Source organism: Sycon ciliatum, chromosome 9, assembly GCF_964019385.1.
Source record: "Sycon ciliatum chromosome 9, ocSycCili1.1, whole genome shotgun sequence".
Taxonomy (NCBI): Eukaryota; Metazoa; Porifera; class Calcarea; order Leucosolenida; family Sycettidae; genus Sycon; species Sycon ciliatum.
In genome coordinates, this window is record NC_088651.1 from 28,116,299 (window position 1) to 28,130,409 (window position 14,111).

Below are 14,111 nucleotides of genomic sequence, written 5' to 3' on the forward strand. Positions count from 1 at the left end.
GTAGGCATCAGGAACATGGGTCTTGGAGATGGTTTCAACGGGATACAGCCCTGTGCCGTGCACATTCATCGTCGTATCCTGCAGACCTTCTGGTCCACTATCAACACAGATATACTCCGTACGCCTGTCAGTGCCTTTGGCCGTCATCAAATATCCATCATACTCCTTTCGCCAACCATTTGGACAAGATAAACGCGCAGGGAACATGAATTGAGAAACACGACGGAATGATTGACACATTGCGCATACAGGGGTGTTCAGATACTGACGATGCGAGGCGGGAACCGACTTAGATGGCGTCTGTAGTTCGGCGGTTTGGAGGATAGAGTTTGATTGAGTTTTAGGGATGTACTCGCTGTATTCCGGCTCCATAGGAATACACAAATACTGTGCTGCACCGCCTGGAATTCTGGAACCCGTTCCTGCGATAAACCCGCTGTAGACGACTGTTGATTCTTGCGGACAGGAGTTCATTCCCCAACGAGTGTAGACTGCACCTGAGCTCCCAGGAACCTGGCCTTGCCTTCCTTGTCTAAGTGCCTGAAGATCGTGGTTCACATTATCCGTGTCCAGCCGCGCTGCTTCGTCATCCACGTTCTCTTGATCGTCCGATGAAGTACCTTTCTTGACGTACAGGGTGATCTCATCCATATTCTCAGAAGACATCTCTTCGTCTGCATATTCGGCAAGATCGTCTGAATCATCTGAAGTCATGCCTTCGTCCGAATACTCATCTACGTCCTCTGAGTCTTCGGAAGATATCTCTTCGGCCGAATACTCATCAAAGTCATCTGAGTCGTCTGAAGACATTTCTTCTTCTGCATATTCCTCGAGATCGTGTGAATCATCTGAATACATGCCTTCATCTGAGTACCCATCAAGGTCATATGGGTGGTCAGAAGCCATCCCTTCGTCTGAATATTCATCTAGATCGTCTGAGTTGTCGGAAGACTTTCCTTCGTCTGAATACCCTTTAAAGACGCCAGAGTCGTCGGAAGACATCCCCTCGTCTGCATATTCATCAAGGTCGTCTGAGTCGTCCGAAGACATCCCCTCGTCTGCATATTCATCACGGTCGTCTGACGAAATACCCTGCTCCGAATACTCATCAAAACTATCTGAGTCGTCGTATGACGGCCCTTTATCTGAATATTCATCAAGGCCATCTGAATCTTGGGACGGTATCCCTTCGTTCGAGTACTCATCAAATTCATCCGAAACGTCGGAAGGCATAACCTCGTCCGAATACTCATCAAGGCCGTCGGAGTCGTCTGAAGGCATCCCTTCATCTGCGTATATAGCAAAGTCGTCTATTTCCTCGGAAGAAAGCGCATCCTTCTCATACTCACGAAGGCGTTCGTTCAGGTCCAGGTCTTCGGACGAAAGCCTTTCATCTGCATGTTGCGAGCTCAAGAAAAACCCATAGCTGATTGCAGGAAGGCCAAAGCAAAGTGCACATATAAAGATCACTGGGCGAATGTCCATGGCAAAGCACGCAATGGCGTCGGGCAAATGCCTTCGTGTTTTAAAAGAATGTAATCCTGTCTTCTTAATCTTGGACGGACAAGGAAGAGCAGTTGACGAAAGATTATGGGCAGTTTCGCGAAGACACTGGTTCATTTATAGTGGACCCACAAGCCGATCATTGTTTCCGAAAGCATCAGGCCCAGCCGTTTTAGACTCTAGGCAAAGCCCATGGGGAAGTGAAATTTGAAATGCTACTCGCATTGCCAAGACGGCCAAATTACAGGCATCCGTGAGGTATTCTGCAATCATCCCACGTCGTCTGGATCAACTCCAGCCACAGTTGTGAGTGGGGCCAGTCAGATCCCTTATCATCATGATAGCATATCCTATTGCAACTCCATGGTCATTATATCCGCGCGCGTGTGCTTCCAAAACCGCTCGCGCTCTCCGCCAGACGCCAGGGGAAAAGTAATAGGACATGTGTTGTTCACGACACTGATAATACACGGCCACATTATGAAACTTTCTTCGCGTAATACAACAACCTGTTAGATATACTATCGGCAGAGGAAGTTATGTTGCGACTCTGTGTTCGTGGCAAAATAATGATTGCTGCATTATAGTCTCATGATACGTAATCTGTATCCTCGTACTACGTACAACCCCGAATAACAATACTATCACATTTGCTATAGCAACGAAGATGTAGTTCGTTGTTGCTACTTGACCATACCTATTTGGCATGTGCCGTGTGAACCCTAGATGCCTGGTCTTCTTGACGGCGGCCATTGGATACACCACCGAAGGACGAATGGCAGTAGTAGTGTGATTTGCAGGACAACCTGCTTGACATCTGATATTCATCTGTCCTTGCTAGGCCTAGTCCTTACCTAGCATGGGTTTCATGCACCTATATGTACAGGTCCACATGTATGTGAACCGAATCGCAAACCCCATCTGAAGGGTACTAGTGGCAATGTTGCACGTTCACACGCCGTATGTTTTACCTGACAATTGTCCAGAGTACCTTGGACTGTGCCAGCACATCTTAAGTTCACTGCTTGTCTGCTAAACTCCGAGACAAGATTGAGTCAACCAGCAATAGGTGCCTAAGGCGAGTGTTTGGCCATGATCAGTATACTTCTATCGATTTCATTCTCACCAAATATAAACTGTATACTTTCTCTCGCCGGGTAAATTTGAAGCTGTTTGTGTTTGTTTTTAGGTGTCTATCTCGTTGCACCAGTCCTCTTTTAAGCACGATGTTTAACCCCCGCTCTGCATCATGCCGCAAAAATGCTGATACCTGCGGTCAAGCTTCAGCCGCTCTGACCCTACATAGAGCTACGTCTCGTTACTGCCTGAATGCTATTTCATTTTTGGCAAGAGACAAACGGAACATGCTTCCACCTGGATGTCGTCAAGTTAAACCCCTTTCTGCATTTGTCTCAAGCACCAAGTCATTCCTAGAGTTCCCAGTAAAAAGGCAACGCCTGTTGGGAGTTCCCTAGTAAAATAATAAATTCTACTGTTACTACTACTACTACATAATGAATTCTATGAACAGTGGAGATCGGATGTAACGACCTTGCATATAACAACAGATTGAGAATAGCGACACAATAAAATTGATATTATGATGTTGCCCAAGTCGTTTGGTAAGTCCTTTGTGAAGATCGGGTATCGGTTTAGTGACAGATCGAATACTTATAGTGACATTTTGTTCTCTCCCGAAGAAATGTCGTTATATCCAATCTCCCCTGTACTTATGCTTGAACACAGAACACAAGGTGCATCAAAGTAGGAACGTGGAAGATGTAATAAAGTAAAGTTCGCACGTCCGCGTCACGACCGGCTGTACAGTTGCGTTGACAAACACAACCAGCTTATGAAGTTTCGCTCGTGCCAGGCCACCACCATGCCTGTGATACCAGGGTGGCAGATTCTTCTGTTGTTTCTCTATTCAAGCACGATGTCCGGAAGACAAACGGACTGATAACTGTCAGCGGGCGTCGGGTATGTCTCGACATTGTGCTTTTAGTTTTTTATTAATTTGCCGCGCGTTCCACAAATGAACATGATCACTGACAGTGCAATTCAAAACAATCATGGAATTTCGTAGCGGCCTCTGCATTCGTGGCGACAGTCTTGAGCTGCTGCACGATTAGGCAAACCACTTAGAGAAGTCATTTGAAAGTAGACATAACAGTGCCATCAAACACTTAGAATCTCATCGACACGTAAATATGTGCTGGTTGTCTTTGTTCAGTGACGGAAGTGAGCAACATAGCATACTGCGTTGGGTCGTGACACCAGTTCCATGTCGTTTTCGTAGGGTCGTGACACCAGTTCCATGTTGCGTTGTTCTTGCATAGTCGCTTAAAACAGTTCACTTTCAAGTGCAGTCGCCAGACACAATGGTTTAGCGTCATACATAAGGAAACTGCGTTAAGTTCTGAAAGAGCTACTTGCGAGTAGAACGATATTATTGTTTACCGTTGTGTTCTGAGCAGCGCTCGTGAAAACTGTAACGCGCTGCGGTATAACAAGATGATATTGAGTGGTGCGCGACTCAGCTTGACCAGTGACCATCCTACGAACTGAAATTTCTCAGTTTAGAAGGCAGATACAGTATACTGGTCTAAGACCATGATTGAGAAACAGAGGGTACCAGTTTCAGGTCCTGCGTGGAAGCGGAAGGGAGTTTTTGCAGCCGCCCTTCGACACACGGTGGGACCATTGGGAACGCAACACCAGGAGCCCGCATGCCCTATGGATGCAGTAACCACCGCGTTCCACAAGGTTATCACGGACACCAGCCGGCCGCAAAGTCTCCAGATACCAAGCGGACCACCCCCACAGCAATGTCTCATCTCCTTTCCGCTGGTTACTGTCAGGGAAGTTGAGCGGTTACTACGATCAATCAACACGACCAAGGCCACAGGAAGTGACGACATACCCGGTTTTGTACTGAAACATAGCGCTGATATCCTTGCCCTTTCACTGGTCACACTGTTTAATGCGTCCCTGTCCAGCGGGGAAGTGCCGAGAGGTTTCAAGCTAGCCCACGTCACACCCCTGTTCAAGGCCGGAGACCCATCCGTGCCCACAAACTACCGCCCTGTGTCGCTGTTACCCGTGATCTCTAAGCTACTCGAAAAGCTGGTGCAGAAAGCCCTGGTTGACTTCGTCGACCCAGCTCTCCCTAATACCCAGTTTGCATTCCGCCCAGGACACTCGACCGAAGATGCGCTGGCACTGCTCTCAGACACCGTCCTCCAAGCCCGAGACAATGGTTCTGTTGTAGCAACATGCCTGTTAGATATGAGTAAAGCCTTCGACAAGGTGAAGCATGCCACCCTCATCCAGGACTTGTTCAGCATCGGTATCTCCGGTACAGCCCTGAAATGGTTTCGGGACTATCTGTCTGGGCGCCATCAACGCGTTCGTATGGGCTCCCGACTGGGCAGAACTGTACCGTGCACTTGTGGGGTGCCGCAGGGCTCTGTACTAGGACCCATGCTGTTCTCCATATACACCAGAGATGTCCCCTCTGAATCTGCGCTGGCATCATCACTGCAGTTTGCGGATGACATCGCCCTGACATGTGCAAGACGGACAGCGCAAGAGGTGTCCGATGCGCTCAGCTTGGCGGTTACCTCCCTCTCAAGTTGGCTGGACGCTCGTGGTCTTGTATTAAATGCAAAGAAGAGCAGTGTATTGGTTTTTACCAGCAGCAGTGGGCAGCAGCCGGATGTGGTTGTACGCTGTCGAAATGATGTCCTTCCGCACACCACCAGCGCGAAATACCTCGGCGTCTTGATCGATCAACGAATGGCCTGGCAACCGCAAGTTGACCGGTGCATCTCACGCACTGCTAGGAAGATCGGTAGTCTGTGGCGGGCGCGACGCTGCCTCACTCTAGCTAGTCGAAGCAAGTACTTCCTATCTGTCATCATGCCGGATTTGATATATGGATCGTCAGCATATGGCTCTGGCTTGACCCTCAACCAGCTAAACCGCTTGCAGGTGGCCCAAAACCGCGCAGCAAGGGCGGTGTTCGGACGACCACGATTTACCAGGGCCAGTGACCTCTTGGAGAGGCTCTCTGTTTATCGCGTGGACGAGGTATATCGCCAGAAACTGCTCGTGCTGGTATGGCGGTGCGTTCATAACCGTGCCAGTCATCCTCTCCAGGCACTGTTTGTTCGCAACTGCGGAGCAACTCGCCTTCAGCGCAGTCTGGGCCTGCAACAACCAATAGCCAGAAGCCGAGCAGGCCAATGCCGACCAGCATCTCGCGGTTGCTTGTTATGGAACCATATACCTGACACGGTGCGAGCCATGGGCAGCATCCCAGCATTCCGCCGAGCTGCCATTCCCTACACGTTGTAGACTGCGACACAGTTGGTCATACCATGATATTCAGTACCCACGAACTTTTCAAAGCCGATAATAATTATGATAATGTACCGTGGTGCATGCACCGATGGTACCACCACTTCGTAGACTGCCTCCCGTTCATTTTTGTGCTCCTGTCTTTATTCTCGTCAGCTGTGTACTTCAGCAGTTCAATTCTGTGCTCCAGTCCTCTTTATTCTCGTGAGATGTGTACTTGTTTTGCAGTTTGTTTGGTTTATTTGAATTCGCACAGTTACCGTGTACTTCAGCTATTCTCTCCTCCCTCTTCTAAATTTGACTCCCCGCTGGCCTTCTCTCCTCCCATCCCCTTACATTGTATTGGGCCTCCGCAGCTTACCCCCCCCCCCCCTCCCCCTCACACGACCACCACCCCACGCACACACTACATTGTCACATAGCACAACTCAACCATTCGCTACCCTGTTATTGAGCACTTCTGCTCGTTTGGTCTCGCGAATCCAAATAAAATCAATCAACCCAAATTAGGGAACTCGTGGTCTAGCACGAGGTAAGCATGGATGCAGGGAATGGGATTTTCGGTCCTTTACCACTTTATTTAGGGGATCTGATCTCTTCACGGCTTTAGGAGTTGTATCTGCATATCGATCCTAGAGGGTGGTGGCGTTCCCACGGCGGATGCGGAAAACTCGGCTTCCAGCCGAGTCTCACGCGAACCGTGAAATTTATTATTTTTATTTTTATCGATCCTGGAGGGTGAAGGCGGTGATGCAGAAACCCCGACCTTCAACTCAGTCTCACGCGAACCGTGAATTTGTTACTAAGTATGCATGTATCCCAAGTGTAAGACTTTTTAAAATCTAAAATGCAATCTCGGCAAAATGTGCGGTTTTCTGAAACAGGTGACGTCAACAAAAAATCCCCCAAGGGCCGGGCTACCTGCAAAATGTGCAGAAGAGATGCGGAGTTGCACTCTCTTGTTTATCTACAATGTACTCTTGCTACAAGCTCCACGCGGTTGACAAAGCCCCGTCGTGCTGTGTGGTAGGGTACGTAGTGTAACTTTGTTGCAAATGCGCCTTGTGTTGTAATAATAACAATATAATAATAACTTTACTTGTATTAGGATGACCCAAAGGCTGACCGCCTATCGTGGGTTAGATTCCTTCCGCCCCTCTTCTCTTTAGATAAGATCATGTCAAGACCGTTCGGCGAGGCCATGTCACCATTGAATTATCGAATGGCCTACGTGACATTATGTTATCGCAAGGGGTGATGACATGAGGATATCACAAAACTCACTCTTCTAGTTTTCCGAAAGCCATCTCCAGTTTCGACCCTCGCGGATCGTATTTTGTATCTATTTGTATTTATTATTAACGGATTACCAAAGACGTAGCCTATCTGGGGGATCTCCTAACAGTGAAAATGATCATTGATTTATACATGTATACTAGTGAATCGACTTGTGCAGGCAAATATATAGCTGTTTCTAATTGAGCGCGAAATTGTGTCCGAAATTCTGAAACAGAATCTAGAGCGGTAATCTTGGGTTGAAGGTAATTAGATATTTTGCCGATTTTATGTAAGAAAAGGGAAGATGAAAATTTTCCATGAGAGTTGAAAACAAGTTTGGTCGGTCTGCGGTCAGTCCGAGAAATATTATTATCAAAAAGGGATAAGATATGGGGTTGAAAGTGGATGTATTTGAAAAGAATTGTGATAGCGGTGAGGATACGTCTGTGATGGAGGGATTCTAAGCTACGCATATTATGTATGGCGCGCCTGGATCTCGCCCTGGGGCTCCGTCTGCCAGCTACACGAACCCTTGCTGGACGAGTTCACCCTGCCTCCCTTTGGAACTTCGTACGGGATGCAATCAGAGCACTGTCGTTTCTCAGCAGCTTCAAAGCTGCCGTCGCACGGTATGCCCTCCAACCCTCATGATGTTACAATATAAACTTGCCCAGAGACAGCTTCCTGTGTGTGATTGATTTTCATTGTCTACCATTATTATTTGCCTTGGCGACCCGCGTAAGTCCGTAACTGCAAGGGCAGGGTCGGGACTTTTGAAAAAAATCCCCGAGAAGTTAAAAGCAAGTACTCTCGTTAGCAGTTAGTACTTAGTTTCAGGAGGGTCTTCTTAGGCGGGACACAGAACTGTCATTCGCTGGCTTTACTTAACGTTTTGATAACACTTCGCTCTAACACTTCGCTCTTCATTGAGATATCTATCATTCTCTCTTCTTTCTCATTTTTTTCTCCCCAACCCTCCTTCCCTATAACACGATAACATAATCGCTGCCTTGTCATTGAGCATTTGTGCTCGTTTGGATTTGCGAATTAAAATAATTTATTAAAAAATAACAAACACGTTGGCAGTCCACAAACTGACTCACATAATTTGTTTTGCCACTGATAAACTGTCTAGATCATTATTAGAAAGGAAAAGGACATATGGAAACGAGTTAAGAGTAACTTTCCACCACTGTAACTAGATACGGCAACGAAGTGTTCTTTCCGTGGAAATGTCTGAGTACTTCTTGTCAGTCAGGTGCTACCTTGTGCACGTCTGACTGTTCAAAACCTGGTTTAGTTGGTGGACTTTAGCGCATAATCTGTGCCCCACCTTTTTCGTCGCTTTAAACAGAAACGACGGTGAAAAGATAAATAATGTACTGATCATAATGAATGAAGAAGGCGTTAATTGATTTGACAAACGATTCATAAGAACACGAGAGTTGTAGTTTTTGGCGATTAGAATATGAAGCGCACCAAACTAGCGCACAGAATTCATGCGAACACTAAACACGATGATGCAAGTGTAAATGTACATGTATGTCATACGTGTCGAAAACGGTGATACTTAAGGTTTCTTTTTATCAGGAACTGAAAAGAGAATTTGAATAGAGTGAACGGAATAATATGATAATGGTGTATGTCTTACTTGGTGCAAACCGTGCACGTCACTTCCTTGTTGGTGTCGTAGCTGCTGGGGATATCTGTGGTGTCACCTGTTTCGACAAAGTGCAGGGTTGCCCCGTTGACATTTCTCTGTGTGTTCGGCACAGCCTGCGGATCACTATCCATACAGATATACTGTGTACGATGTTGGATACTGCACATGAGGTAACCCCGGTAGTTCACCGTCCAGCCATCCGGGCATGATAGCCGGGCTGGAAGCATCAGCTGCGCGGATGCCTCGCATACTGAACAAGCCGGAGTGTGTTGGTACAGTGCCTGGAATTTCGGCAGCGCTGCAAAGTCAGTTTGGAGTTCACTCGAATGCAGCCTATTGCCCCGGGATCCAGAGACGAACGCACTGTATTCCGGTTCAAACGGCAGACATTGGTAGTTGCTGCCCCCTCCTGCGGTAGAAAAGAACGGACCTGCCATGATACCGCTGTAAAGGGTTAGCGAAGAGTTGCAAGCTTGCCGGCCCCAATGCGTGTAGGTTGTTTTTGCTCGCTCCACCTGATTCGTGAGATTAACCTGGGAGCTCTCCAAGTTGCTGATCAGAACGCTTGTAGTCTGCATTTGCTCTGAAAGGGCACTCATGTTTCCCTGGAGAATTTGCAGACCATTGCTCGCGTTTGAAGCGGCTTCTTCTAGGATCTTCACATCCTCTGCGGCCGTGTTGAGCTTGCTTGAAACGTTGATGTGCTGCCCGGCGACAGTATTTTCTAGGCTGCTCAAACGCACAGTTTCAATGCTGAGTCGCTCACCTTGCTGTTGTTGCTGCCCTTCCAGGTTGTCGAGACGGGCGGACACATTTGGTCCTGGCCCTTCCAGGAAGCTGAGGCGCACAGATAGATTAGTCTGTTGCGTTTCCAGTACGCTAGCCATAGCTGAAACGGCGTCAAGTTGCGCAGATAAACCGTCATCGCGCGCGGAGAGCACTGCGGATAGATTAGAAACCTGCTGTATAAGCGCCTGCACAGCGACTTGTAACTGCTCGACTTGAGTAACAGTGGCGAGACTGGGATTAGGATCATCATCACTGGACACAAAGTACTCTCGTCCGTAATACTCGGGTAGGTTTTTACTCTCACTGGGTGGACATGACGAAAGGGCATATATCACCAGCAGTGAAAACAGAGGCGAATTTAGTTTCTGCATTTTCAGATTTGCAGCAAGTACATGTACACCACGAAACATACGAGAAAAGCGTCTAACGTCTACTCGTAGTAACGCGTACGTAATGATTCTACGTTTGCCCATGTGCACGAGATTTTATCCTGTTTTGCTGTGCACATCCGGGCCTGGGACTAAGTGCGTTAAGAGGTGTCTGTAAGCGTATACAAAAGACAAGCCAAGAACACACAGGTACTTAAGGAGCCTCCAACCTTCGGCGCTGCGCAGCCGGTCTGGCGCTCTGTTTTTAGGCAAAAGTCTCGTTTTTGCCGATAAGTGCGAAAAGTTGGGAAATTCCCATCTCAACTTACATGTACATGTACTAAAATTTGGAAGTATCTCGGACTACTCATCGACGAGCATCTCACCTTCCAGCCGCAAGTCGAGAAGGTCTGCGGTGCGGTGTTCGGCAAGATTGCCGCCTTCAGACATGGCCGAAAAAACCTAACACCTGAAGCGAAGAGGACGTTCTATTTATCCATTGTGCAATCGACTCTCGACTATGCCAGTAACGCTTATCTGCACTGTCTCAGCGCCACCCTGTTCAATAAAATCGTGACGGTCAGTCACATAGCAATGAAGAAAGTTTTTGGGTTTGACCGTATGATGTCTACTGAAATTGTTCTCCGCAAATATCATCTCTATTCTTTTGAACAGCGCACAAATCTTAAACTCTATGTTTTCGTGTACCGCTGCTTGACCCCACATCTTGCTAGTCCCCTTCTCCAATCCTTGTTCCAGCTTAGGGCTGCTGTGCCTGGACACCAGGCTCGCACGCGCGGCCAGGCACAGCGCGCATTAGTTCTTCCGCCTGTTTCTACGCAATATGGCATGCGTTCTATTTCTTTCCTGGCGGCAGACAGATGGAATGCTCTTCCCACTGACTGCCGTCAGGCCCCGTCTCTTACTCTGTATGTAAACATGGTAAAAATTCACCTAGGGTTCCCAGTAAAAAGGCAACGCCTGTTGGGACTCCCCTAGTAAAATAATAAAATCTACTACTACTACTACTACTACTAACTACCGGTATGCGATCGACAGTCATATCAGGGAATAGGGAAGATTAGCCAGACGACATTCCCGTTCGCGTTCGCAAACATTTTTCAGTTCGCGAACGGGATTGCGAACTTTCGCATTTTTCGTTCGAAAAAGTAGTCGGAACACGAATAGCAGATTCGTGTCAGAACAGTCATAAATTTGATACGCTTTACTGTCTTGGTCCGGCGACCGCCGGGCCTGCCTGACCGGTTCCTACGCCCAAGAATGTACGTCGTGTCAACGTCATGCATGTGCGAATTCTGATTGCTAATCCTTCTCATAACGCGAATTCCGTCACTGAGTTCGACTTTCCTTGGAGAGCGAACGCGAACGCGAATTTCGTCTTGCTAATCCTCCGTATTATTGTTTCATTCTTCGCCTGTTGTCTTCCCTAGGCACCGGGCCCCATCAATGTTCCTGTTGTTCTCTCTTCCGTTGTGGCAGTGGGTATCGCAGGGCATGTTTAGCATCGCTGGTGCGAGCAAGAAGTTGATTTCGCAGCTCGATTTCTCGTGATCCTGAATATTTTTGCTTGATGAAAAAATGACCAAGGAGAACAGAGCCAAGCGTCTCGATGGCTGTGTAACACCAAGGACCAAAACCTACTGTAAGCGTGTTTTGGAGAGGGAGAGACTGAAATGGGTGCACCGACTCTGGTAAATGGATCCACTTCTAATTCTCAAGTGGCGAAATATAATGCTACGCTGAAAACATTGCAGTCTTGAGTGAGTTGTAAATCGTTGGTGAGCTAATGCTCAGTGACTTGGGCTATTTACGAAAGCTGTGACCTGTCAGGCGCCAGCAGTAAGTCATCACCTGCGTCCACTTGAATAATATCATGTGCATAGAATGCAGCACTCAAAATCGGGTATGTTATTTTGCAGTACAATTCTCTATTACCACGGCGGGTTGTTGTGCTCCGGAGTGCACTACATTCATTAAAGGGGAAGTCCGGTGAAAAATTTAAATTTCAGGGTCGGTAGAGTTTCGGCCGCTGAGTCGAATGGTGTTGGTCCCACATGTCTCCGACAAAGCGTTCTCGAGATATTTCCGTTTGAAAAACTGAGTTTCGGGGGCTGCGCCATGACGTCATGCGGCCGCGCCACACCCTCTGCAACGTCATAGCGTGCAGCTAGGTCAAAAGGAGTGCGTGAAAGCAATAGTGTCAGTGCTATTTCAAATGATTTGGCGACTGATATTAGGTGGTGCAAGCGACCCCGAAGACATGTAACTCCTTGTGAGAGTGAGGATGCAGCCATGGCTGACCTTCATGAGTTCGGTCTGGGGCTGAGAACCTCGGTAGTCAGCTGAAGGAATGGCCGCGCGGGCCGGTCAAGAGTGAGCGCTACTGAGTTTCCGACTGATGAAGAAGCAGCAGCTATTGCAGACGAGGCTGATGTAATTATCAGATCGCTGGAGAGCAGGGTCGCCAAAATGGAGAAGAGTGATGCGAGTGCTCTAAATGTTGTTCCATACCGATTAGATTCGCTTAGACTCCAGTAGCCTGCCACATGGTGATGTTTTGGTGCGAACTTGGAATATTTCGGACTACTCAATTGGAGAACAGTGCAGGCTCTTTGAACCACGGGCACGACTCTTCGCTCGCAACGCTATGGAATCTGAAAGTTCTAGGTCCGAGAGCTGTTCGCTGTCTTGTCACTTGTCACGGTTGTGCACTCATCGCTGTAGCATAAAATAATGAGGCGCCGCGGGTGCGGAAAACTAAAATAATAATTTTCTTTCTCAAAGCACAACCACCGGCACCGGCAAGGAGAAACGCACGTTCTCTGACTACATGACTGTACAATACGACTGATACGAGTGTAGTACATGACAAGTCCGTGTGTTGACTAGTTTTCTGAGTCTTGTGTCAGTTGTGACATGAGTTTGTTGACTGCACTACAGCTAGCTAGATAACACACTGCACGCACTGCATGCACGCAGCGCAGAGCGCATACTCGGCATAGGCCATAGACCATTGTAGACGGGCTAACGGAAAAGTCCAACTCGGAAACGGCTAAAATACGGTATAATCTCCCGGTTTACCGAGCTGAAAATCACAGGGTACGTAGTGTTTGTAACACTGAATCGAATGGTCTTGGTCCGAAGAAGCTGCGATAAACGGTTCCCCAATCGAACGCGCTCCGAATATGGCCATTTTTGTACACAACTAGATGGTGTGGCTACCTGGCTGCACGCTGTGACGTCATCACCTGGATCTGGGTGATGCGCGCTCAAATTCGCACATGTTCGATTGGGCGTATCTGACGAACCATAAGCCGCAGCCTCCTCGGACAAAGACCATTCGACTCAGCGCCCCGAACTCTACGGACTGTGAAATTTAAATTTTTCACCGGACTTCCCCTTTAAGCGATTGTGTAGATTGCTGGCAACTGCCGATCGACCGTATGGTGGTGATGGTGGTGGTGGTGGTGGTGGTGCTGGTGCTGTTGCTGGTGCTGGTGGTGCTGGTGGTGCTGGTGGTGCTGGTGGTGCTGGTGGTGTTGGAGGTGGTGGTGGTAGTAGGGGAAGTCAACGCATAATTCCTTTCAGAACGGCGGGGTTGTGTAATCAAATACGTGCAGTAAAATTCGTTTTTGGTGCCCTACCACAATGTTGGTCGCGCAAGGAGAAGCTTGCCTTTTGGGGTGAAAAGTCACCACCAGTGCTTTCTTTGTCATAGTCAACACTACACTTTGTTCTGTAGCGTTGAGAGTTGTGTTGGAGTACACATACACAGACTGCTACGCAGTTCCATGAATGACCGTAAAGGCCTGGGTTTGGAAGTTCAATGATCACTTTTATGTTTATAATGCCCAAAAAGTAATATCACGATCATGAATCACAACCGATGGCTACAATGGCTACAGCCAGTTACTAGGCATTCAACAATTATTGCTTGTTCCGTTACTCTCTACCTACATTGTATGTACTGTTTTGGTTTCTGTTACTCTCTAGCTGCATGCACATTAGGATCATGTTGGTTATCAAGCTGCAAGCTAGGTCAGACACTCACTTCGCAACGCCACTTGAAACATTGGTAACAGTGTCATTACATAGATTTTTATGATCAGTCAGCACCAGTACACAAA

At 47.8% G+C, this 14,111-nt stretch overlaps 1 protein-coding gene across 1 annotated transcript in view; it reads left to right on the forward strand.

Moving 5' to 3' along the window:
• The first annotated feature begins 12,334 nt into the window (after positions 1 to 12,334).
• LOC135824404 (short-chain collagen C4-like) overlaps positions 12,335 to 14,111 on the forward strand; it is an 8,787-nt gene continuing 7,010 nt past the window's right edge. The window contains exons 1-2 of the mRNA XM_065337139.1: positions 12,335 to 12,357; positions 13,402 to 13,541. Of these exons, the coding sequence (XP_065193211.1) occupies positions 12,335 to 12,357; positions 13,402 to 13,541 (163 nt within the window). The remainder of the gene's footprint in view (positions 12,358 to 13,401; positions 13,542 to 14,111) is intronic.